The 26,651-nt window shown below is 42.9% G+C and overlaps 1 protein-coding gene across 1 annotated transcript in view; it reads left to right on the plus strand.

The window, feature by feature from the left end:
- Positions 1–26,651, plus strand: part of LOC138447989 (uncharacterized) — a 314,717-nt gene that overhangs the window by 227,718 nt on the left and 60,348 nt on the right. The window contains exon 12 of the mRNA XM_069604515.1: positions 3,716–3,853. Coding sequence (XP_069460616.1) covers positions 3,716–3,853 — 138 coding nt within the window. The remainder of the gene's footprint in view (positions 1–3,715; positions 3,854–26,651) is intronic.

Genomic DNA, 26,651 nt, shown 5'->3' on the forward strand with positions numbered 1-26,651 from the left:
TCCCATGTAAGCCTGATTGCCGTGGTTGCCCAGCTGCTGGCGTGTTGTATACTGCGGCAAGAAGTAACTGTCAAGTCAGGGGTCTCGGAGTAGAGGCGACTCCCAAGACTTGTGGCCGGACCAGAGACACCTGTTCAGGAGAAGGGTGTGGGTCCCAGAGAGCCAGAATCAGTAGAAGTTGTAGTAGAAGTCGGGAAAGCAGTGTGTCCCACACAGCAAACACTTCAGAAGCCGGGGAGCCTTGCCAGTAACAGTAACCAGCTCCTTTACCACTTGCGGAAGACTTTCAGCGAGTAGCAGTGGATGGCTGTATTAAAGATCCTTTGCACAATGGAATTGTAACATGCGTATAGAGTAAAAGGCTTCTTGCTCGGATAGGAAGCAAACGCTGTTGAAGCCCATTGTTTCACTAACCAAAGACTATTATTGTTCAGAGAGTGTACCTAGTTAAGGGAAGTGAATGCTGCGAAGACCATTGGAGAACACTTAACCGTGACAATATCAGAATTACAATCTTTAGCTTGGGAAAACTATATTATTGGATGGTCGCATGTGCCTTATTGTGATTCCCCAAGGGTATCTGAACTATTGCTGGCTTCTATGGGAATACCATTACACAACCACCTTTAAAGCTCAAAAAATTACATCAAAGAGTGGTTGTGTGTGCCTAAATGTGGTTTCTCCTGAACGACTGCACCTTATACTTTGGATATAAGTGACATACCTTTCATTCGCAAGATTATAAATGACTGAAGCAGAGAACAAGCATTGCCTAAGCCATACTAGGTGTGAAGCTGAACCTTTCTCAGAGTTTAGAGCAATCCATCTTCATTGTGAAGTTACTAACTATCAACAGGCCCAAGATAAAAGTGCACAAGTATTACCTGAAGCTAGGAGAGTGGCTCCAAGGCTTCTGGGTAATTGTATGGGCTGATAGCTGGGAGAAAGGCAAACAGGACATCCGGGAAGGAGAATTGGCAGCTTTTAAAGATTATCCTAAAGCAGACTTAACCTGTAATGCCCAAGACGGTCACAGCCAGAGAAAAGTGTGTCTTGAAGGCAAACCCAGGTTGCTGTTCTGGCATTTAGACAAGAGAGGCAAAGAGGCTGCCCCTTTGAAGGAAGCTATTGATGGATTGCCTACCTGAGGAGGTTAAAACATTTTGAAAATCTATGTTGTTGAAGTCTGTCTAAAAGTAATTGAAGCTGTAGTATTGTCATTGAAGCTTTGGCAGTAGTCCAAAACATTGAAACTAAAGAGGTGTATCTGGTTGTCAATAGATGCTACGTCTTAGTTGTCGAAGCCAAGGTGAAATACTGTAGGACAAGAGGTCTCTGTTCTCATGGTGAAGCAAGTAGAAGAATCATTGTTCAAGTAGAAGTAGCAGTATTAAGAAGGTGTCCTGACAAACATACCTTTTTCAATGTCAAAACTGTTATGTTAACCATGAACTGTCTAACATTAACAGTGTGGACATTGCATTTATCTTTGGACTGGGGAACAACGACCTGTGGGAGTGATAAAGCATAGTGGCCAGGATTACCATTGTGGCTATTTGTCCTAGAAGTAAAAAGTGGATGGCATTACCCAAAAGAGGAAATTTGTTAACAAACTTTTGTTTTGACTTTAAAAATCATAAAGAACTAAGTTAAACCATTGGGCCTCATTATGGGTCCTGCAGTAACTGTGCCGGAGCTACCATTGTCTTGATATGGGCAAAATCTTCCTCGGGGCCAGCCCTTTGAGAGCAAAAATTACCCAATTCAGCCCAAAATACAGGTCCTATTGTGCTGAGCAGTGATCTCATGCTAGTGACAAATGACACCTTCAATAAGTTTTAGTATTTATTCTAAACAGTGAATTTCATATACATTTGGGATTCAAGTTAGAGAAGATTACAAAGCACAAAACTTAGAGAAATGCAAAATATAGAGAAACATAGAACTTAGATAAACATAGAGAAACATAGAGAAACACAGTCTTACGCCCCTTCAATCAGCACTGGGAGACCCTGGCCCTCATAAGCTAGCTGTAACAAGCCCCGCTCAGAGGACAGCGCTGCCGGGTGCCGTCAGAGCTCCAATTCCGGGCACTTGATCTTGCTCGAACCAAGTCCACAGGACGATCTCCCACCTGAGTCATGTGAGCATGCATATTTTATAATCTTGTGCTGCCCATCCATGACGCACAGTTCCAGAACTTTCCCTGTGCAAAATATAGGCTGTCTCATGGAAAAAACCCAACTCTGTTAATTTCCACTGCTCCTTCTTCTGAGCCCCTCCCTGGCTCCCATCTGCGTGAAAGCTCAGGAATGTCTTATCAGTGTCTTCCCAGAGAAAAGGAGATTAGCTTGGGGCCATGCAGGGCTACCGTTAGTGAGGCAGAATATTCTAAGGGAAGCAGGGATGTATTAACCCCATCTGCAAGCTCTAAAAGGCATGCACTCATATCTTAGTGTTCATAGCGCTTAGGACTGGCTATCTAAGCGCTATATAGGTGCCATAATGTTCCAAACACTCCAAAAATGTCTATTAGCTACAGAGCTAGGGCCCTCTCCCTGCCTGTCTATCAACAATGCATAATGTGACCTATCACTCATAGTAGGCCTGCATATTCCTTGTAGCTCACTACTGCATAATGGAAGTGCTACATCAGACTACTGTCAGCATTTTTGGCACATACTTTGAATACACTATTGGCTTTCAGCGGCTAATGCTGTCATCTAAAGCCCTGCTTGGCAAGGTTGCAATTTTGTGTATCACTACAACCATTGGGTTGCCGACGGAGCGTACATATTAACCGGCGCCTGACTTCCCGGTTCCACAGGGAGATTACAACCCCTGTTGCCTGGAAAGTCAGGCATCAGTAAAATGTAAGTTCCCATTCCCATAGAGTCGCATAGGACTCAATGGGAGTGGGGACACAGAAGCACCGGCACCATTGCTTATCCTGCTTCCGTGACCGGTCTGCCTACCATGGCCGCTGTGCCTGGCAGGGTCAGACCTGGCGGGCACGGCGGCTCCGGCAGGCAGAACTGTAATACACTGATCCGGAAACAACAGTGCCGGTAAGCTTGGCAGGGTCATAATGAGGCCCATTTTCTTTCTATGATTGAACAATTTTCATAAAGTGACTTTAACTCCTGTGGAAGGGAAATCCCCTAGGACATTAGAAGGTCCTTGAGGAAATTGCATATTATTCATGTCAGGTTGAATTGCCATGCCTTTTATTTATGTGTTTGTTGTTTAGTGGGAGGGCCAATTATCCAGTGTTAGAGTGTGTTCCCGTAGCTTCTAGAAAAGCCAGGGAATTCCTCAACAGAGTAGGGAAAGTGAGGCATTTTGATATATTTTCTTTAAAAATAAAATGACATTTTTTGAAAGATCTTCAAACAGTTGTCTGCCTCGCATTACTGACCCCTCACAGAGTAACCTGAAGGTCATGTCTTCATCTGAGTGGGAGAGACTCTGCATTGCATCCTTCTGTGGTAAAACAAAACTGAAACAGTTGTGTAGTAACCTCCATGCTTTAAACCATCAAGCAACACTTTTAATTTATGGTATTTTCTACATAAATGTGAAAACAAAAGTTTGTAGACCATGTCAGTCAGCTGGAAGACCAGGTACCCATATTTTTCAAATGTCATAAAGACTTGTACCCAGCACATGGGCTCTTTGGTCGGCACCTAATGGATTATCCCTCTTCTTGTTTTAGGGTGGCACTTTCCAGCACCTGGATGTGGACTTGGTCTTTTCACTTGCACAGTCAAGGAGGCACTGGATGAAAACCCAGCACCGAGCCTTGATCCAGAGAGAGTTAATGAAGCTGGAGCAGCTGAGACCCAGAGACCAAGTGAGTAGGGATGTGCAGGGTGCTCCACAGGCGTCCCACGACAGGAAAAACATTCTCCTTGGTGCTCTAAATCCATTACCAGTCTTGGTGAAATGTTTGTACATGTTCCATGAAATAAATAAATGTACCCAACTCTTCCCTGTACCCACAGTACATAGAACTAATGTTACTCATTTAATGAGATCATTAAACACGAGACAAGAGTCGCTCCATTACACCATGAACTCCGCTCTTTCTCCACCCCACCCACAAAAAATACCCCATAGACAAGAACGTTTCTTTCCCCTCTTTGTGTCTCATTTTCGAATAAAGAGCTACTACTACCACTTTCCCTACGTACAACTACGTAGTTCTTTTTTCCCCATTTCTACTCGGAATTACCAACCTTCCATTCACCAAACTTTCACATGGTAATGCTGGACCTTCTCTGATTTCATCTTCTCTGTGGTGGATTTTGTTTTTCACTGATGCTCTTAAAAGAATATGAGGCCAGAATGTTTGGGTCAACTAAGCTGGTTCCTGAGGAAGGCACTTAGTCTTCTCCAGTCTAATCCTTGTCTGAAAAACCACCCTTAGACAGGAACCTGGCGGGCATACCGGCACCCGCGAGCAGAGCATGTCGGATGCACCGGCATCCTTCACGAATGGTACCGGTGCATCTGACCTCCCCATTCCCATTGGGGCTCAAATGGGAAAGGGGAGCATTTTTTTACGGTGCCCGCGAATGGGCAATTACCGGGTCCAGCAAGGCCGTAATTACCTGGTAATTGCCTATTCGCAGGCGCCTGAAAAATATGATACCAGCGGCAGCCGTGCCGGTTTTACCGCCAGTATCGTAATGAGGCCCATTGACTCTATTGCTAAACCTGCTTTAAACTTTCTTATCCGTCCACATTCTTTTTTCACTAACCCAAACCTTGGCGTGACTATGCCCAGATTACTATTGACCGTTCACATCAAATTCAGGTAAAAGTACAAAATCTGTCCTAACCCAGATATGAGATATAGGTTTGGCTTTACACCACCTTAGGAGGCTGGAATCATACCTAGAATTAAAACATGCACTTGACTGTGAATATGAATTGGCTGAGCCTTCATCACATACTCATCCACCTATATTCCCCCAGTTGGTCTAGCACCTAACATGGTGCATCATGGGAGCTACCCAGAAATTGTATACAAAGGGAATTTCCAAATAGAGTACCCCACATTTAAAGTACAAAAAAAAAGTCTATGTAATAAACATGTAAATCAAGCTACAATTACTATTTAAGATGTAGCTGCCCAATTAAAATTAAAAAAATAAATATCAACCCACCACAATAAAATTGAAAACACATTTGTTATAAAGATGTAGAACTATTATTCCTCTGTGTTGTCAAACAACCTTGTGCAGTAGCACTTTTTAGGCATTTATATGCACAGAATGGAATTACCATTACCATAACAAATACTCTTGGACCCAAATAACCGGACAGACTCAAAGAATATGGCAAAGTACTACTTTATTATCTGCTCAATAAAGTAGGGAAATCTGGCAAACAATGAATTGCAGTCCTCACACTCAGTTACATTTAGGGTACAAAAAATCTTAATACCTCGATGTGCGTCAGCTATGACGCCATCCTACGTGGCAAATAAAATCTATCAATTGGGGGATTGGTTAGGGGAACATATCTACTTATAGGGTATATAAGTGTTAGTAACCTTATTGGCTGCCACTTCTCTGCCAGGCAAGCCTCTAACTATTTATAATACAGATTATAGCTGCACAACAGCACCGGATTAGCTTCTGCAACAATGTATGCTCACCATTGCGTAGGCCCTTTGATTGGTTGGCATTCTCTCCCAGCCTTGGGCACTCATCTCACTAGCAGCACGTAAGCAAATAGAAATCCAGGTGCAGAGAACAACGTCAGACTACTGCCCACTTGCCCAATTAGTCATCACGTCTCATCAGTCAAGGCTTCTCCTTTGTACTTGACCTTGCTGTATGTTCTCTTCGCTGGAACTTTAAGGGAGTTAAAGTACATCGTTATCTTCGCCTGAAGCTCATGAATAGGCCTTGTTTTCTGGTATTTCTGTGAAGAGACCACAGTTTTGTTTATTTCGCTTTTTATTTAGTGCTATTTGGTTCAATTATCCTGGGTGTCATTACCCTCTTTAGTCTCTGGAGACGGTTCCGTCACACATATGTTTTTCTGCATCTTTAATCGGCAATACTTGGCATTCGCAAATGTTTGCTCATTTACTTCATCTGCTTCATTGCTTTTCCTCGTGGACTCCCCTTGTACCCTTCATTAGCCTACTATTGTCATCCACGACCCGCTCTCATAATATTGCAGTCAGCCACATCCTATTCAGCCTAAACAGTGCCTTGACTATGCTTGCTGCCTGTGCTTGCTGATCCATTGCTTATGCAATCAATATTAATGGATCATTGTTTCAAACTAGACTCCTCTACCAGCCTGTACTGACATGCTATTATCGATATACCCTGCATCCTTTTTCTAATCCCCTACGCTGATTGTCCCGCTATGTCCCCTGAAATTGCCTGCTGCCCATGGCATATCCCTAGGTGGCGTCCCATTTGATTGTTGCATCTAGCCTTATGCTGCCCACCATTTCATTGTTGCATTTAGCCTTATGCTGCCCACCATTTGATTGTTGCATTTAGTCTATGCTACCCACCATTTGATTGTTGCATTTAGCCTTATGCTTCCCATCATTTGATTGTTGCATTTAGCCTTATGCTGCCCACCATTTGATTGTTGCATTTAACCTATGTACCCCACCACCTGATTGTTGCATTTAGCCTCATGCTGCCCACCATTTGATTGTTGCATTTAGCCTTATGCTGCCCACCATTTGATTGTTGCATCTAGCCTTATGCTGCCCACCATTTGATTGTTGCATTTAGCTTTATGGTGCCCACCATTTGATTGTTGCATTTAGCCTGTGTTCCCCACCATTTGATTGTTGCATTTAGCCTCCTGCTGCCCACCAATTGATTGTTGAATTTAGCCTTATGCTGCCCACCATTTGATTGTTGCATTTAGCCTTATGCTGCCCACCATTTGATTGTTGAATCTAGCCTTATGCTGCCCACCATTTGATTGTTGCATTTAGCTTTATGGTGCCCACCATTTGATTGTTGCATTTAGCCTGTGTTCCCCACCATTTGATTGTTGCATTTAGCCTCATGCTGCCCACCATTTGATTGTTGCATTTAGCCTTATGCTGCCCACCATTTGATTGTTGCATCTAGCCTTATGCTGCCCACCATTTGATTGTTGCATTTAGCTTTATGGTGCCCACCATTTGATTGTTGCATTTAGCCTGTGTTCCCCACCATTTGATTGTTGCATTTAGCCTCCTGCTGCCCACCAATTGATTGTTGAATTTAGCCTTATGCTGCCCACCATTTGATTGTTGCATCTAGCCTTATGCTGCCCACCATTTGATTGTTGCATTTAGCAGTATGCTGCCCACCATTTGATTGTTGCATTTAGCAGTATACTGTAGCATAACGCGCCTAGTTCGCCATCTGCTTAACTTGCCTCAAACACTATGTACTTCCATTTGTCAACCCGAGTCTATCTGGCCGTAACCATTAACCTTACAGCTCTACTTGTTACCATGCAACTGTACTGCACCCAGAGAGCATAGGAGCCTCTTCTATGCCACCTATTCTCAAATCCTCATGCAACATAGCGCAGAGAAATCTCAGACTCCGTGCACGATTACCCAAAATATTCGAACCTCTCAATAAATATAATATTAACTTAGATCACCTTTGACTTAAAATACATCCCCCTATGGAAACCACCTCACCTCCCAGCCCCAGGCCTCGCTCTAAAAGAAACAAGACTACCGCTAACCCATATGCCTCCTCTAGCTCGCGCCTAATGCCACAGTCAGAACCCGATATCAAAGGCGCATTAATAAATGCTAGATCCTTAGTCGCCCATGCTACAGACATAGCAGAGACCATCTTGGAAAATGACCTTGACTTCATCGCCATTACCGAATCCTGGCTCCACGATGCAGCAGGCCCAGCACTAATGCTACCAGTCCCAGACAATTATACCATCCTCAGAGCTGACAGACTAGAATCACGTGGTGGGGGAATAGCGATTATCACCAAAACCAATCTCTCTATGAGAATTACCTCAACACCCAACGTTAAATCCTGTGAGTCACTAGCCATTAAACTACCCACCGCCAACTCCCAAACGCTAAACATCCATCTCTGTTACAGACCCCCAGGCCCGATCAGCACCTTCAATGAAGACATTACTACTATTATCTCAGAGAAGCTAAAAGACTCTTCACAAACCCTAGTGCTAGGAGATTTTAACTTGGCACCAGATCTCCGTAGCTAACATCCTGACAGAATTAGGTTTCACTCAGAAAGTGAATACTTCCACCCACACCAAAGGGAGAACTCTCGATTGGATTGCCAGTCACAATTGCAACCTCTCCATCACTTCCATCTCCCCCGAAATATGGACTGACCACCACCTAACCTCCTTTACTCTCAATACTAAAAGACCTGCATCAATACCTCCTCCCGCCTTACCTACTTTAACTAGAAATAAGAAAAACATCACAGCTGACAATATCCTACCTTATATCCTACCCAATCTCAATGCCCTACCAGACCTTACAGACCCAGGTCTACCAGTGGAAGAATATAATAATGCTATGACTACCGCTCTTGACAGTATTGCTCCGCTAAAACTTAGGAATAGCAAACCCAAAAAGCATCTCAACTCTTGGTTTACACGACACCTAAAAAACCCAAGACTACAGAAAAGAAAATGCGAAATGGCATGGAACCTACATCCCACTATAGAAAATAAAACTAATCTAATAAGTATCTCAACTCAATACAAAAAGGATATCATCATGGCCAAACAAGAAATGTATAACAACAGGATTACACAAGTTAACTCTAGTATGAAGGAGCTCTTCTCCATTTTAAAAGAATTGGAAACCCCAATTGCAGTACAGGACGACTCTATTAAAGATAAAACTTGGTGTACTGACATCCAGTTTGCGCTAACTAATAAAGTGGCCAATCTCCAAAACAAAGTAGCTCTAAAGAAAGCCTCACTATCATCTCAAACTCAAACGCCCCTGAACAAAACACTGTAGTCTAAACCCACAGAACAATTGAAAAGGTGACCAATCCCCAGGACAACTGATCAAGGACGCTGCTAGAGATCTAGCCCCTTTCATCACCAAACTTATCAACGCCTCCTTCACTACTGGCACCATCCTGCGTAATCTAAAGGAATCCTGGGTACTCCCTCTTCTGAAAAAACAAACACTGGACCCTAACATACCCACCAACTACAGGCCCATCACCACGGTGCCATTCCTCCTAAAAACTTGGATAAGGTAGCACACACCCAAATTCAAAACTTCCTTGAGTTGAACCTACTCTTAGGCGCTCGCCAATCTGGTTTCAGACCACAACATGGCACATAGACAGCCCTTATCGATTTAAAGGCCCAAATAGATTAATTAAGAGATGAGGGAAAATTACCACTTCTCCTCCTACTAGACCTCTCAGCTGCCTTTGACTTGGTGGACCATAAAGTCCTGTGTAGTCACTTGGACTCAGCGGCCCACTTCTCAAAGGAAGCTATAGTCTGGATACAGTCTTTCCTTAGCGACAGGACTATGAGGGTCTTCTCCCCATCGGCCACAGCAGACCTGATACCTATTACTTGTGGAGTGCCCCAGGGATCATGTGTCTCGCCAACACTCTACAATATCTTCACCAAGCCACTCTTTGACGATCTTGACAATCTGGGTATCACCTATACCAACTACCCAGACGATACCCAGATTCTCCTACCACTTACTGGGGATTACGGGGAAGATCTGGCTATGGTGAACAGAGCCTATAGCATCGTTCAGGCATGGATGGCCAACCATGGCCTGCGTCTGAACGATGACAAAACCGAGCTCATTATCCTGGGTACCGCAGCTCGCATCTCAAAACTCAACCTCAACTACGAGGCATTCATTATTGATGGGAATACCATCAAGGTCGCCAGAGAAGTAAAAACCTTAGGTTTTTACCTCGACTCAACTTTATCTTTTACCAAACAGGTAAATTCACTGGCTTCCTCTACAGCCTACACATGTAAATTAATACGAGCCGGAAAACAATTCCTGTCAGTTGACAGTTGCTTAATCCTATATAGAGCCCTCATCCTATCAAAACTTGATTATTGTAATGCTCCTTACATAGGGGCAAACAAACAAACCATCAACAGATTACAAGTGCTCCAAAATAATGCTCTTAGGGCTGCCTTAAGCATCCCCAGAAGAGCGCACATCTCTGAAATAAGAAGGAAATACAAATGGCTCTCCACCCAAGAAAAAATTAATCTCAAAACGGCCTCACTCATCCACAAATGCTTAAATAATAAAGCCCCTCGTTACCTAACAGAACGACTTTTCAGGAAAAAAAACCATTAGACCGCAAAGAATAGCCAACCCCAATTGTCTTAAAGTGCCAAGATTTAAACTGTCCACCATTGGAGGGTCCATTTTCCCAGTTAGGGCAGCACAATTGTGGAACTCCTTACCACACAAACTCAGATCTGACCAAACGCGTTTATCAAATTCAGAAAGAACACAATTAAATGGCTCACAGAGAAAGATATGTAACCCACGCTTTCCTACTGCACTAATTTAGCCCTTGCCTGCATGTAATGTATTTTTAAATAGATCTGCCAATATGTAAATGTTTGTTAATTATGACATGTTGTCTACATATGCACGCCCCTATACATGTACTATACTGTTTTACCCTAATCATGTAATGCAGAGGAAATTGTCTTTTACCTCTACTCCGTAACACCTCTAACTAAGCTGTAAGTTCTCTTTTTTACCTGCACCCTGATACCTCTGGGTCCGGCGCGCACAACAAATAAACAAACAAACAAACAAACAAAAAACAAACAAACATTAGCTTCCCACTGTGGCATCCTTGATCTCTGGCCAACAGCTATTCTTTGTTCACACACAAATTTGTATTTCTAGCTTCCATCAGCTCTGCAGCCCTGGTTTCTCATTCGGGCCTTTCGCTTACTTTTATTCAGAGCCGGCATCCATCTTTTCAATATGACCGCTTCACCCATGTTAAATTTTCTACTGTAGCAAGTTCCTAAGCAACTCATCTTCCTTGCGTTTCTGCATATATACATTCACTACTCATCTGGTTACTTACATTCTTTGCATATTTGGTTTCTTTCTCTTGTAGATAAGCTTACTCTTGTTTCTTCAGTTTTCTCTTCCTTGTTTAAGTATTATTATATTGTTTCAATGTGTCATTGGATCTTCTCCTTTATGATATCAATTTGCACCTGTCAGGTACTCTTTACAGCTCTTAGATATATAGTGGCAGTTGTAAATCTCCTGCTACCGCCTCAGTGCGAGGGTACATTCGGTACAGTTGTTTCAGTGAATAACGTCTCTCATACACTCAATGTGGTATTGGAATTATGCCAAGTGTCATGCACAGTGCCTTCTTGCTATTCATCCAATAGGTTGGAGGTGAGGGGGTGGGGTCTATCAGTGACATGCATGTCTGCTCCTCTACAATATGAAATGCTGCAACAATGATAAACTGAGAAAATTAGTACACATCATTTTTTACACAATACATACACAATGTACACCAGACAGTATTATTTATAAATCATAACCCATGAACATATCTCTGTTGTGTTATCAGGAAGATATACATTGCCCCAGTTTATATATACAATTTGATTCAAAGGGATATTCAAATCAACCAATGAAGTGTGAAATAACATGTTCCAATGAAAATTGAATGGAATAAATGTTCAACTTAAGTTTTGGCTTTGAGCAGCTATGTGTTTGAGGCTTTTTGTTAGCAAGTAACTACAGGTCAGTGAAATCCGGTGGTGAAGTTATCATCATTCAACATCGAACATTTTGTTTACAGCGGTTGGTACAGGGCTGGTCCATTGCTTTGTCATTCTGCTGTAGTGTAACACAGCCTTTTTGCTTGGTTGAAAAATCAATAGAAACATTGGGGGTCATCACGGGTTGGGTGGAGCGGCACAAATACTGCAGTACCGATATTGCCGCCGCATTACTGCTCCACCCATTCCAGAGTTCGGGCAGAAAGTGGGAGATTTACCTCCAGCCTTTTGCTGGAGGTAAATCTTGGCACTTTCTGGCCATTTACGGCGCTATTACTGCGGGGCTAATAGCGCCACGGCAATAGCACCCAGAATGTCCCATCGGGACCATGGAGACTTACCACCCCGCCACCCCCTCGCCCCTGGCAACTCGAGATCTGGTGCCAATAGCGCCAGACCGAGTTGCGGTAACGTAATTTGCATTGGCAGTATCCCAGCAGATTTACAGCCGGGATACCGCCAAGGTTGTGATTGAGCCCATTGTCTTTGACAGGAACTAAAAGCAGACTTGCAAGTAGACTAAGTGAGCCATTTCCCAGGAGGAAAATCAGAGAGTAAATCACAATCATGAAGTTGAGCTATGTGTGTTAATGTAAATGCCAGGAAGCCAGTAGTGCTGCTTAAAATACTCTGAGAACTCTGAGAACTGAGGTTTTGTGATTACTTGACCAGGGAGGATTACTTCACTGCCTATGTAGATATAAGCTTTTCCATCATAATAAGATCTAGACGAGTGCTCTGAATGATATGTTGCAATGTTTATGGATCTGAGCCACTAACAAAGTTCCAGTCAGAATGTATTAATGGGGGGGTCTCTTAAATTGTGCCATCGACTTTGACTGTTTTATGCGTGCCTCAGTAAATTCCAAACAGTTTTGGCCTCTTTGTGAGAAAATTCAAAGGGACACAATTTATGATGCTGTATCGATAATGAACTGTTACCTTGGGTGAGAAACCAGAAGGTGTCTCACCCACTATTCCCCGGGGATCTGTCATCTAGGTGGCCAGGACACGGCCATCATTTTTGGATCCAGTTCCTGGGGTTGGACCAGTGCGGGAGGATCACCTGGGTGAGGGGTCTTTGGGGAGTGGGAGTGGGAGTGGGACACCGGATGGTGAGACGCAGTATCCCCTTCCCTGTAACACCTTTACCCCATCCTACCAGGTAGGATATTTAGGAACTCCACCGCTGCCCCCTTTTTATAACACAAACACTTTCTCACGGACATCCTGATATGAGAGAAAACAGACTAAAACCCGAGCAGTATACCTGACATGTCCCAATACAATGGTCAGGAAATTACAGACCATCTCACATACCTGGCTTCCATTAAGCTTTCCCACACAGATAAAAGGCAGACCATGAGAGCACATTGAGTGAGGCAAAGCACACAAGGAAACAGTAGTTTTGAGACAGCAGCTGAACGAGAGGGGAAAGACAGCAAAACAAAGGGGATCGCAAGGAGGGAAGTTCCCTTGACCTTTTCGACAAGGAACCGTTACTTTCCAGAAACCTCAAGAATTGAAACCTTAAGACCAGGAAAACAGGCTGAAGAATCCTGCATTATGTGTTGGAGATACCTGGGTCCCTCCTGCATCAATAATCAAGGCAGGGAGAATCACCAGCCTCTGTGGTACCGTCCTTGGCTCCAAGAACAAAGCAGCATCAGTAAAATCAACACAGCCAGTGATTTGGGGGGACCGATACAAGACCGGTCTGTGTTGAAGTCAAGGTTGCAAGCAGCAACATTGTATAGCGAGTGCTGGAACGAACACTGATAAAACATGTGTGATAAGAGACGCAAGTAAAGTTGAACTGCTGATAAGTGTTTGAACTTCAAAAGCAAGATACAGTACATATGACAGAGTGGTCCGGCACTGCGTGGGTGCTCAATCCAAGGTCTTTGTAAGGTATTCAGCTGATAAGTGGCAAAAATGAAAGTGAGAAAAGGTTATATCAAGAAGAGAATGAGTAATTGTGAATTGAAGTTGTCTTGCGACGGGTCCAGCAAAATCATCCACATAGTTGAAAGTCTTCGATTTTGATGAAGTAGAGAAATTTGGTCTGAGCCCAGTGGAGGGAGATCAATTGAAGGTTTTGTGTTAAAGTGGGTCTGAGCCCGGCAGAGGGGGACCCAGATGAACAGTATATCACTGAGAAGTTGTATCTGTGAAATATTTGGTCCAAGCCTGGCGGAGAGAGATCAATCGAAGATTTTGTGTCAAAGTGTGTTAGAGCCCGACCGAGGTGAACAGTGAATCACCTGAAAAGTTGTATATGTGAAATTCTAAAAAGACAGGAACTTTAATGTTTCTCATGTTGCATCAGGCCCTCTGAAATAAGAGACTTTGAATGGCAAAGAGACTTTGGCACAGAAGGACCTCATGTTGAGGTTTTGAACTGCATCCTCGGGCTAGAGAAGCCAGAAAGTGTGCTACGCTCGAGTGTGCCACCTTGTCCCGTGCTGAAAACGTGGGGAAGGGAAGCCAACAGCTTGAATATCCTAACATAGCATTTCTTGAACACCTTTCTTTTGCAAAACGTTGTTTCCCACACTATTTGTATTTAGAAGTAAGGACTGGCAATAGGTTTATTAGTATAGGCCCTTTATTTTGATAGACGCGACTAGGACTGCGTTATTCTTATTTGATGGTCGTAGCTTGCTCCTGTCTTTAGATTTAGGATTAGGTAGGTTTCCAAACCTGATTGTAGTTCAAAAATCACCCTTGAACTGTGATCACATGTGTCTGTCTTACTGTTTGATACCATGCCTTCCTTACACTTGTAATTTCTCAGCAACGTGGTAGCCTTTACATTGCTGTTATTTGTATGTACTGTGTATGATGTTCAAGTAGGGATTTCGTTATTTGTTGCATTGGTCATATAAAACATGTTCATGTTAAAAGAGTAAATACACACATTATATTCTCCCAAGTATCTCGAATTGGTTCTGTTGGGTATTTTGTATAGATTTGGGGCCTAGCGGTATTTTCTTACCGCCAAAATGACAATAATTCAGTAATAATCACTCTTTGCATTCAGATTAGATTTGGTATATAGTACTACAGTATACATACATTATTTCAGCACACAGATACATTTAGTGGTATACATTATGTTGGTATGCGTTATTGGTGGTATTTCTGGTGAGCATAATTCCTTTGTTTTATATGTGGCCCCAATATCCAGAACCCCTTATTTTTGCTTAATTTGTTCGTGTGATCACTACAGAAGTCTCAGGCTTACATTTCAGGAACACCACATTTTCAATTGGAGTGCCACCATGGGCTGTCATCACTGACTTATCTACGGCAGTGAGCTAACATGTGGTATTTATCACCAACTTATCTACATCGTGAACTATGTCCAGGGCCGCTCTTTCTGCTGACTCATGTACCTCCAGCAGCAGGCTATTTCATTATGTTATTATTATGTTCCGTTCAGAAAACACACGCTTATATACTGAATGGAATCATGCACACAGCTACCGCCAAGTCTTATTTTTAGCTACCTTAAAAATGACAATTGCACTAAACCTCTCCCCATATTATCAGTACTGTAATGGTAGATGCACAAATAAAAGAGAAAAATAAAACACACTATCCGCCTGCTTTCAGATATTTTTGTGTATTATAAAAATTTGCATTTCAACACGATCTTACTCTTTTTACAGAAATAAATGGAAATTGCACAGTAACAACATTATCTGTAACAAAATGAGAAGAGAGCAGCTAGAACATATTCAATTTGCAACATTAAACATGTTGATAAAACACTGGAATTCCCTCTTGTACTCTGACTGAATAGTTTCGCCACATACACACTGCCCCCGCACTCTGCAATATAATTACCAAGCCTGCCCAGCATGTGTAATTCTTCAGCTGGTCGCCTTCTGGAAGTCCCTCTTAAATCACCCCAGCAAGGACGAGCATCTGCCGTCACTCAAACCGGGCTTATTGACTGGAATTCCCAGTCTCTGCAGCAGTGCACTGGGATCTGCTTGTTCAATCAGGAAACTCCCCATCCACCAGCCAGGTCTTTCTCCCAGCTGTGTAAAATGTCTTCGCCTTCTCTTCTTCCCCGAGGTTCATTAGAAAAGCTCTGTTACAGCCTACCAAATGAGTTCAACCAATGAAATTCAATCATGTCCTACCCTCCTTCTCTTGAACAATGGCTTGGCTTATACAGTTGCAACTGTAACAAAACTGATTTCCTGCTTATTCGAGTCTTTGCTTCCTGCAAATACTGTGGACAGAGCACAGATAGAAGCAAAGAGAAAAAAATCTGGATGCGCGTTTAAAATGACTTTCAGAGCCCGTCATTTTCCATCTCATTTTGCACTGGAGAACACATTATATTATTAATGAGTTAGAATCGTTAGTATTGTTAATGAGGTTAGTTTATTAATCCTCAAATGTGTCTCCTGCAACAGAGGAATTTCAGGTGAGAAAAAAAAAATCTATGCTTTTAACAGTAAAAAATTATTTGCATTTTAGATGTAGAAATCGTTTCTGACTGAATAGCCTGTTTTCATTTACATGTCCATGTCACACTGGCAACACATGCCTTGCTGTACCGCATTATAGCAATGCACCAAACCCATGCAGTGGTGCTGCATGAAATAATTGCTAAATACTCTTACATATTCCCTCCTTTTTTCTGAGAATTTGGCAGTCCAAGCCATAATTAGAGGAAAATCAACTTGCTCCCTTCCTTCTTTTAAAATGTAGCAATTCAACAAAATGAATATTCACATGCAAAAACGGAAAAGTTGAAAAACCACTGTCCAATCAACATAATATCAAAATTCATCTTTGGGTCCATATGTTCCTTCCCAATGGAAGTGTCCATAGTCCAGTGCTTCAATCTTATACTTGAAGTCAATCAAAAACAATAAGATAAAACAAATAACTAAAACAAAGAGTTAACATAACAGATTAAAATAATTAATTAAAATAATAAATACGTGGAACTCCATACGCCAGGACACTTGTCTGCCTCTGATATGCCCCGACCAGCGATGTCACATCATTTGGTTCTTTCGGGTGTTCTTCCATCTTGGTACTCTTGGATCCCTTTCTATAAAAGTCATCTTTTCTTTGGCATTCCGGTTATTTTGTCTTCACCTCCACCCGGAGGCAGGCATCATTCGATCTTCATCCAGGGGACTCCAGGACTCCATTGTCTCCCGTGACCTCCGGTACAAATATGTTAATATTCTAAATCAAATAGAAAAAAAACAGATTAAGTATATAGCACAATACTAACTTCACCCTTTTGCCAAAAATAAAACATGCTTTGTAAAATATTTCGCCCTTTTTCTTTCGCCTTCTGAAATTAAGCACAGGTTAAAAAGAAAACAATCATACATAAAACAGCATTCAATATTCAATACATTTTCATTCTGCACACCAACTCCATAAACTTCAGCTTCTATTTTTTTTAATATTATATATATATATTTACATATATTACAGTGTTTATGTGCCATTATAATCAACCATCTTTATTTAACTTCACTGTCACTGCCTCCTGACTGTACCCATTTATTTTACCTTTTTGTGTTCAAGGGACTTTATCTGTTTCTACACGCTCCAGATTTTTTATCTCATGTCTTGGATGACATGGCTTGATTTGGTTTACATGCACAAACTTTTCTGTTGCTGTTTCACCTTCAGTCTTTCAAATTTTGTAAACTACAGGAGAGACTTTATCTATAATTCGGAATGGCCCCTGCCAGGCTGCTAGGAATTTGGAATTTTTCTGTTTACTTTTTCCAAAATGAAATTTGTACACCTGATCCCCTACACAAAATTCCTTTACTGTTGACTTTTTATCATAATATGTTTTAGCATTGTCAGCAGCCCTTTCCAGATTTCTCTGTACAAAAGCAAATGCATGTTGTAAATGCTTCCTCAGCTCATCAATGTATTCTTGAACTGTAGATGCACTTACAAGTGTTTGCTCATGTGTTCTGTATAGCAGGTGTTGTGGCGACACCATTTTCCTACCTGTCAAGACCTCATGTGGGCTAATACCTGTTGCTTTGGCAGGAGTTGATCTGATTGCCATCAACACCAACGGTAAACATAAATCCCAGCTGGAACCTGCTTCAGCTACAAATTTCTTTAAAATATCCACAACAGACCTATTACCCCGTTCAACTCCACCTGAAGAGCCGCCCGATATGCGATATGTAGTTTCCTTTTCACACCCAGTATTTGCCATACCTTGCTCATTAGAGCACTTGTGAAATGACTTCCTCTGTCTGACTCAATTCTTTGTGGCAACCCAAACCTTGAGAACACATGATTCACTAGCAATGTGGCTGCTGTTTGCACACTACAATCTGGTGCAGGAATACATTCAGTCCACTTTGACATCAAACATACCATACACAAAATATAACGGTTTCCTCTGCCCGACCTTTTTAAAGGCCCTACATAGTCTATTTGCAAATCTGACCATGGAAGGGTTAGGCCTCTTTTCATTAGTGGAGCTCTGTGCATTGGTGAAGCAGGTTTAAATTGGGCACATACTATACATCCTCTAGTATATAATTCTACATCTTGGGACATATGTGGCCAATAAGCATAATCTTTTAGTATTTCCATTGTTTTTTGTGAACCTCTGTGGCCTGCAGTTATGGCATCATGTGCATGGTGTAGCATTAGCCCTCTAAATGAAAGGGGTACCACCCATTGTATCTGTCCTATTATGGACACTCTAACCATGAGTCCATCCTGTAGTCTAATTTGTTTTTTATTCTTTAATAGCACCCTCAATTCCTCTTTTCCCACACAATCATCTTCTGTTAAAGGGTTTTGTCCAGGATCTTTCAAATGGTTATAATAGATTCCCAAAATCCGATCATTCTTTTGTGCCTCAATCAAATCTTGGTCTGGGGTGTTGTAACTCCATTGTACCACTGATTGTTCTGTCTCCTTTGGTGCTTTAGAACGTGTTACCGCATCAATCTGTATTTCACCCAGTAAATGTTCAATAAGTAGCAATTCTCCCATCACAGCCCCAATTTTAGCCAGGTGGTCTGCCTTATCATTCCACTCCTTATCCTCTCCTGGAGTTTTTAAATGCCCACATATTTTTCTCCAGTATATTGTCAAATTATTTTCTGACACCAATTTGTCTATGGCTTGTATCATTTTTCCATGCTTAAGTGGCTTTTTGTTGTATGTAATCATGCCTCTCGCTTTCCAGCCAGGCAGATACTCCACAAAGCTGTTTCGTGCATAGTCAGAATCAGTCACCAGGACAATTTCACTGAATTTATTATCAATTGCAGTAGCAACTGCTTTATAAATGGCTGCCAATTCTGCTACTTGACTGCTCCTATCTCCAATTCTCATCCCTATGCTGGGGATACCTTTACATTTTCAATGTGAAAAGCACAACCATCAGCATATACAGTTGGCAAGTCCTTGCATGTTTTTCTATCAAAAGCTTTGTGTGGTGATTGTTCAAACTCCTGTAAATTAGGTTCTATTTCCATTTCGTTTGATGCTTGTTCAGCTGCACAGTCGTGTAAATCTGCTAAACCTTGAGCAATTGGGCTCTTTTTATTTTGGCCATATCTCACTTCTACAGGAAAACCATGTAATGCTAGCGTCCATGAAGTGATTCTGGACTGCGCTAGATTACCTGACCTAATTCTTTTACTCTCTAAGAATTGCAAAGGTTGATGATTTGTTTCAATAATCACCTTTTCTCCCTGAACAATGGGGCGGAAATGTTGTAGCGCCCACACAGTGGTTAATAGGGCCTTTTCACATTCATTGAATTTAATTTCAACTTGGGAAAATGCTTTACTTGCATAGGCAATGGTTTTGTGATTCACATCATGTTTTTGTGATAACACTGCTGACATACAATGTTCAGAGAAACCTATTTCTATAAAGAAATCCCTATCCTTTATGGGGTATGCTAAACATGGTGCTTTTACAAGACATTCCTTCAATTTGGCTACTGCCTCAGACTGCTCTTTCTCCCATTTCCAGGGCGTATTTAGTTTTAGCAGTTTAGTCAATGGTTGAGTGATTTCAGAATAATTTTCAATGAACTTTCTGTTATAGCCTGTCATTCCTAATAAACTTTTCGCCCCTTTCACATTTTTAGGGTCTTTTAGTTTTTGTATGGCCTCTATTTTCTTCTTTTGTGGATTTAGTCCATGTTCAGTTACTTCATGGCCTAGAAAATTCACTTTTTTCTTGCACCATTGTGCTTTTTATAAAGACACTTTGGCGCCTGCTTTCTGCAATTGGCCAAGCACATGCCTTATTTCATCAAAATGGTTTTTTAAGCTTTCATTTTTTATCAGGACATCATCCACATAAACTATGGTTCTCTTTCCGCTGCATCAGGCATGGCCTTCCTCAAAAGTATTCCAAATTCACTCCCACTATTAACGTACCCGAACGGAGTTCTAACCCATGCGTATTGAGTCCGGTCAAATGTAAAGGAAAATCAATTCTGTATCTCCTCTGCCAATGGCACGCACCAATATCCAGAGGTGAGATCTAATGTGGTAAACACTTTTGAACCACGTACCTCAGCTAGGCCCTGATCAATGAATGGCAGTGGCCATCTGGACACTGGTACTCTTTTATTTAACTCCCTCAAATCTGCACATAGCCGCCATTGACCATTTGACTTTAACACACCTAAAATGGGCGTGTTGGATGTGCTATGGATAGGCCTAATGATTCCTCGCGATTCTAAATTTTTAATAATCTCTGCCAATGATTCTAAACATGCCAGCGGTAGTCTATACTGGCGTACAAATACTGGACTTCTGCTACACCCTTCCGAAAGTGTGGCCACATGCAAATTAGTTAACCCGCAATCATAGGCATCTTTTGAAAATACATCTTTAAATTCCATAAATATCTTCCTCAATTCGTTTCTATCCTCATCGTTGTAACAAGCATCCGCTAAGGAGATCTGCTCTTCTACCATTTTGGAAAATTCTGGAAAATGTTCTGGTAGTGGAATCTCGGCGCTTTCCTCGAGCTGTGTGGCTGTGTCTCTTTGTAAAGCTGCCACTTTTAAATGTTTTGTCATGTCAGCTTCCATTTCAATGGGCTGATTTTCCATTTCATTTTCACTTAAATCAAATGTTATACAACTCTCTTGATAACAGCACACTGTCTCACTTGAATCATAAGGGTACACAGAATGAATTTTAAATATTCCTTTGGGCTCAGAGTTCAGGTATTCTGGCAACTCACCCTTGGCATCTACATACTTTTCAGGGATATTTCCAATCACCATGTTATTGAGATCTGCAGTATAATGTGATTTTTGTATGGCCATTCCTAATGGGGAGTTTTCCTCTAAGTGAATATCTTGACAACCCTTATTATTTACCATAATTCTTACAGGCCCTTCACCAATATCTGTCATGATCTCTGCTTCCAAAAGGTCAGGGTTTTCCCAACTCCCTTGGAAGCAGATCCATAACCCAGGTTCCGAGTGCCAACCAGTCCCAATTGGGACCTTTTGGACCCAGTCCTGGCGCCAGTGGCACCAGGCTCATAAATATGCCCAGTCCCAGCGCTGGAAGCGCCGGGCTCATAATGCTTGGGTGGACTTACCTGCAGCAGACCATGCTGCTTACTTGCCTGCCAGTTGAGCCTCTGATCCTCTTCTGTTTGGAACTACTTTTCCTGTTGGGTGGGGCAGGAGCCACTCCCTAGGTTCAGAACACTGGAACTCTTCTGGAAAGCAGGAACTCTTTTCTTACCTGGGCGTGGCTGTGGAAGGAGACACCTAAGCACTACAGGAGGCTATTTAAACCACACCCGATGGATGAATCTTGCTTTGCGTTATTCTGCATCCTCTGCAGCAGAACGCTCATCGTGTCTTCTGCATCTGATCCTGGGCCTAAGGAAAAAGGCTTACCATCCTGAATCCAGTCTTCAGCAACACCTATAAAGACAAGAAAGAACAGGTTAGCATTACGGTCTTCAGTGACAGCGCTTCACTTACCTGGTCCATCGGCTGTCACCAACGCCTCGCGCTGCATTCCTGCATCTGAAAGACAAAGGCTTACCTACTCTTCGTGCGCTCCGGAGGTCTTCGCACTGCATTCCAGCATCTGATAGACAAAAGCTTACCAGCTCTTCGCACGCTCCGGAGGCCTTCGGCGCTGCATCCCGCATCTGAAAGACAAAACAAGGTGCGTTTAAAGACATTGGAGAACTTTAATACTCACGTGCCATTACTCCTTTCCACATCTAACCCAGTGGGTATTCCGGCACCCTGCAGCCGCTCCGAACTTGTACCTGCAAAATAAAAAGACAGTTAGAGCGCATCGTGAAGCAGGCAACAAGCGCTTACTTACGTGCTTCCAGGCGCTTCCATTCATCACACGGGCTCCATCTTCAACTCACTTCAGCCCGTCATCCGCCGTCGCCGGAACCCTGCAAAAACAAGAGACATCATTACTAAAGACTTTTAAAGACATTAGAATTACTCGAAACTTACCGTTCGTGCAGTAAACGACGGACAGCAATCCTCTGAAGGCAAGAGGCCTGCTCCCCTTATCCAGTGAAGAAACTGGTTACAGCACCCTGCCCCGAGGCAGATAGAGAGCACGGCGTTCACTTACCTAAGGTGAGAGCGTTAACCTTTGGGGTTCTACAGGAGAAGAGAAAGGGAAGAAGAGAGAGACATTCAATAACCTAGTTCATTAATGCCATATTTTCTATCTGCAGACATCTTACCCTTTGAGTCAGACATACAGTGCACAGAGGTCCAGCCCAAAGAGCCAGCCGTGTGTTACACATCACCTTGAAGATATGGTATACGCCCAGTCAAGACCGGCGCCTCTACGGGAAGCAGGTGAGCATTACAGAACGCAAAGCCTACCGCAAAACTCCCGTCCAGGCGCTATGGAAACCTCGGATACCGACCAGCTAGCCCAGTTACTTGGGGAACTAAGGGCAGAAGTGCTTGCAGCCCGTCAGGAAACGAACGCTCTAAGAAGGGAACTGATTATTTCCAAGGAGCGAACAGATGATCTCGCTAGACAATTGCTACAGTCACAAGCCGGACAGACCCCGTTACCCGCATCTGGGGGAAATCTTCCTTCTACATCCTCTATGAATCCAGTGCAGATCAACCTACCTGGGAATGTACCTCTGGCTCCACCCGAACGATTTTCTGGTGACCCAAAGAGGTTTGCAGTATTTATCAATCAGTGCCGGTTGCATTTCTTATGCCGGCCAGCAGCCTTTCCAACTGATCAAGCTAAAGTAGCTTTCGTGCTTTCGTACCTTAGTGGCAATGCGGCAGACTGGTCGATCCCTCTAGTAAATCAAGATGATCCGGTCCTCCATGATTTTCAAGCTTTTCAGCTCAGTATGGAAAAACTGTTCGCAAGACATTCACAGGGGCAGGCCTTGGACAATGAGCTTCTTTCGTTGCGACAAGGTAATCAAGACCTTTTGGCTTATATTGCGTCTTTCAACAGACTGATAGTGGAAACTCAATGGCCTGAGGAGAAAAGGATTACGCTGTTTTATAGAGGTCTACGTGGAGAGCTCAAAGATGTGTTAGCCCAAGTAGTGAATCCCCCACAAGATTGTTCGGACTATATAGACTTAGTCGTTCAAATAGATCACAGACTGCAGAACAGGAAGGCCGATCGTTCCAAGTTTGATGCTCGAGTAATTTCCAAACCGCCAACTCCTTCCAAAGGAGTAGACTCCGGGGAACCCATGCAAATAGGGGGCCTGAGAGGTCCTCTAACACAAAAGGAGCGGGAAAGGAGAAAACAGTTGCAATTATGCCTCTATTGCGGAAACTCAGGGCACTTTCTTCGAGACTGTCCGGTGAAACCTGCCAAGAAGGCAGTAGGAGCTGCAGTTACCAAAGTTACAAACTCTGAGCAGGGAAACGACCTCGCCCGACAAGAATAGAGGTCCTCTTGCCGAGCGTGAAAACCAATTCTGTGACCTCGCATTTCGTGATACCTATGGTCCTCATTAGCCCTGATAATCCGGATCGATTACATGCAATTGAAGCTTACGTCGACAGCGGTGCCATCGGCAATTATGTGGATCATGAAATGGTTTTGAGGATGAATCTAACTCTTTGTCCCAAGGCTGTAAAGGACGTCATTACTACGGTGGATGGAACGGAGATAGCCTCCGGACCAGTAACGCATACCACTCAAGAAGTGACGCTAGTAAGTCAAGATGGACACCATGAGAAGATTGTGTTCGATGTGATCAAGGCTCCTCAGTTTCAGATTATTCTAGGAATACCTTGGTTAGAGAAACACAATCCTCTGATCGATTGGCGAGCAAGAACGGTCCAGTTTCCAGAATGTGTCTCTACTTGTCACCCTCCACCTGGTGTTGCACTGGCAGCAATTTCTTCAGAGACTCCCCAGTTACCTCCCGAATACCTAGAATACCAAGATGTTTTCCGGAAGGACCAGGCTAACTCTCTACCTCCTCATAGGTCTTATGACTGCCAGAAAGACCTGATACCTGGATCTACTCCTCCTTGTAGTAGAATTTATGCCCTCACCGAGCCTGAGAACCTTCACCTTCGACAATACCTGGATCAATACCTGGCAAATGGGTTTATTCGTCCTTCCAAGTCCCCTGCTTCTTCAGCTTTGTTCTTCGTTCCAAAAAAGGAAGGAGACCTTAGAACTTGTATAGATTATCGCTCCCTGAACCAGATCACCGTCAAGAATAGATATCCGTTACCTTTGATCCCTGAACTCCTGGACCAAGTCAGAAAAGCATGCATATATACAAAGCTGGATCTTAGAGGAGCCTACCACTTGGTACGAGTAAAAGAGGGCGATGAATGGAAGACGGCCTTCCGCACCAAATATGGGCTATTTGAATATCAGGTCATGCCCTTCGGACTTTGCAATGCCCCGGCCGCCTTTCAATATTTTATGAACGATGTCCTCAGAGAGCTCATAGATGTGTGTGTTGTTGTTTACATTGACGACATCCTCGTTTATTCTTCATCGGAATCTGAACATCGGCAACACGTGAAAATGGTCCTCGAAAGATTGCGTCAACACAAACTTTTCGCTAAGTTGGAAAAATGTGTTTTCAACGTGACTGAAGTTGAATTCTTGGGATTCATATTATCACCTGGCGGAGTGCGTATGGATTCAAAGAAGGTCGATGCAGTTCTCAAATGGCCATCACCATCCTCCGTAAAAGGTGTGCAAAGCATGTTAGGCTTCGCTAACTTTTACCGCAGGTTTATCCCCAAATTTTCTCGAATAGTCCAGCCCATCACTGCCTTGTTAAAGAAAAACAAACGTTTTGAATGGTCTACCGAGGCGGAACAAGCTTTCCAGGATTTGAAGACTAAATTTATCTCTGCACCAATCTTAAAACACCCTCGCCCCGAACTCCCCTACATCGTGGAAACTGATGCTTCAAGCCTTGCCATGGGGGCAGTTCTATCACAAAAGGACCCGGTAACCAATCAGTTGCATCCCGTGGCATTTTGGTCCCGCAAATTCTCGCCTCCTGAAATCAATTACACGATTACTGACAAGGAACTTCTGGCTATCAAGTCTGCCTTTAAGGCTTGGCGGCATTATCTGCTGGGGGCCCGACACACCGTTACTGTGATTACGGATCACCGAAACCTGCAATATTTGAAAACCGCAAAAGCCCAATCCTCTAGACAACTCCGTTGGGCATTATTCTTTGCCGAGTTTGACTTCATAATTACCTATCGACCTGGTACAAAAAACGGTAAAGCTGATGCCCTTTCTCGGATGGGAGTGGAAGAACACTTGATCAACCCTAAACCTGTACCAATCATTCCCGAACAAAGAATTCTGGGTGTAATCGCCACACAATCCATAGAGGAAGTTAAGGATAAAGCCAGGCAACTTGTAACTCCAGCAGACATACAGAATTGGCATCTACAGGGAAAGGACTTTGCAGTAAAGGACAACTTATTGTATTTCTAAGAACGATTATACCTGCCCAGCACAGATTTACAGAAAAAAGTAATCTCTTGTTATCACGATTCTTTAATGGAAGGACATCCCGGTATGGCCAAGACCTCAGAAAAGATCAAGCGCTACTTTTGGTGGCCGTCTTGGAAAAAAGATATCAGAGACTTTATAATGTCCTGTGGAGTATGCGCCCAAAACAAGAGTCAAAAGGAAAGACCAGCAGGCCTCTTACGCCCTATTGACATCCCACCTCGCCCTTGGCATACGCTTTCTATGGACTTCATCACCGATCTACCTCCATGCTCCGGATATAATACGATTCTAGTAATCGTGGACTTATTCTCCAAGATGGCGCATTTTATTCCGCTCAAAGGCTTTTCAACAGCAGCAACTCTGGCCCGAGAATTTCTCGAAAACATCGTCCGACTGCACGGTTTTCCTTCGGTTCTAATTTCGGATCGAGGTAGTCAATTTATTTCTCATTTTTGGTGAAGTTGCTGTCGGTCGGCTCAAATTGATGTGAGACTATCAACCAGTCACCACCCTCAGACCGATGGACAAACCGAGAGGACCAATCAAACTCTGGAACAGTATTTACGCTGCATGCTGCAACAAACTGAAAAAACTTGTAAAGACATCCTTTGGATAGCCGAATATGCCTACAATAACTCTGTCCATTCGGGAACTGGGAAAACCCCGTTTTTTCTTTTATACGGCAGTCACCCTCGAACCTCGGAGTTGGATCCCCTCCAAGATCTTGAAACACCAGCAGTAGACTACCTGCATTCTACAATCACCCAAGCCTTTAAGGAAGCTGTTTCTCACCTTCAAAGGGCTAAAGAACAATACAAGAAA

This window comes from Ambystoma mexicanum, chromosome 3q (genome assembly GCF_040938575.1).
Source record: "Ambystoma mexicanum isolate Mex_15411 chromosome 3q, UKY_AmexF1_1, whole genome shotgun sequence".
Taxonomy (NCBI): Eukaryota; Metazoa; Chordata; class Amphibia; order Caudata; family Ambystomatidae; genus Ambystoma; species Ambystoma mexicanum.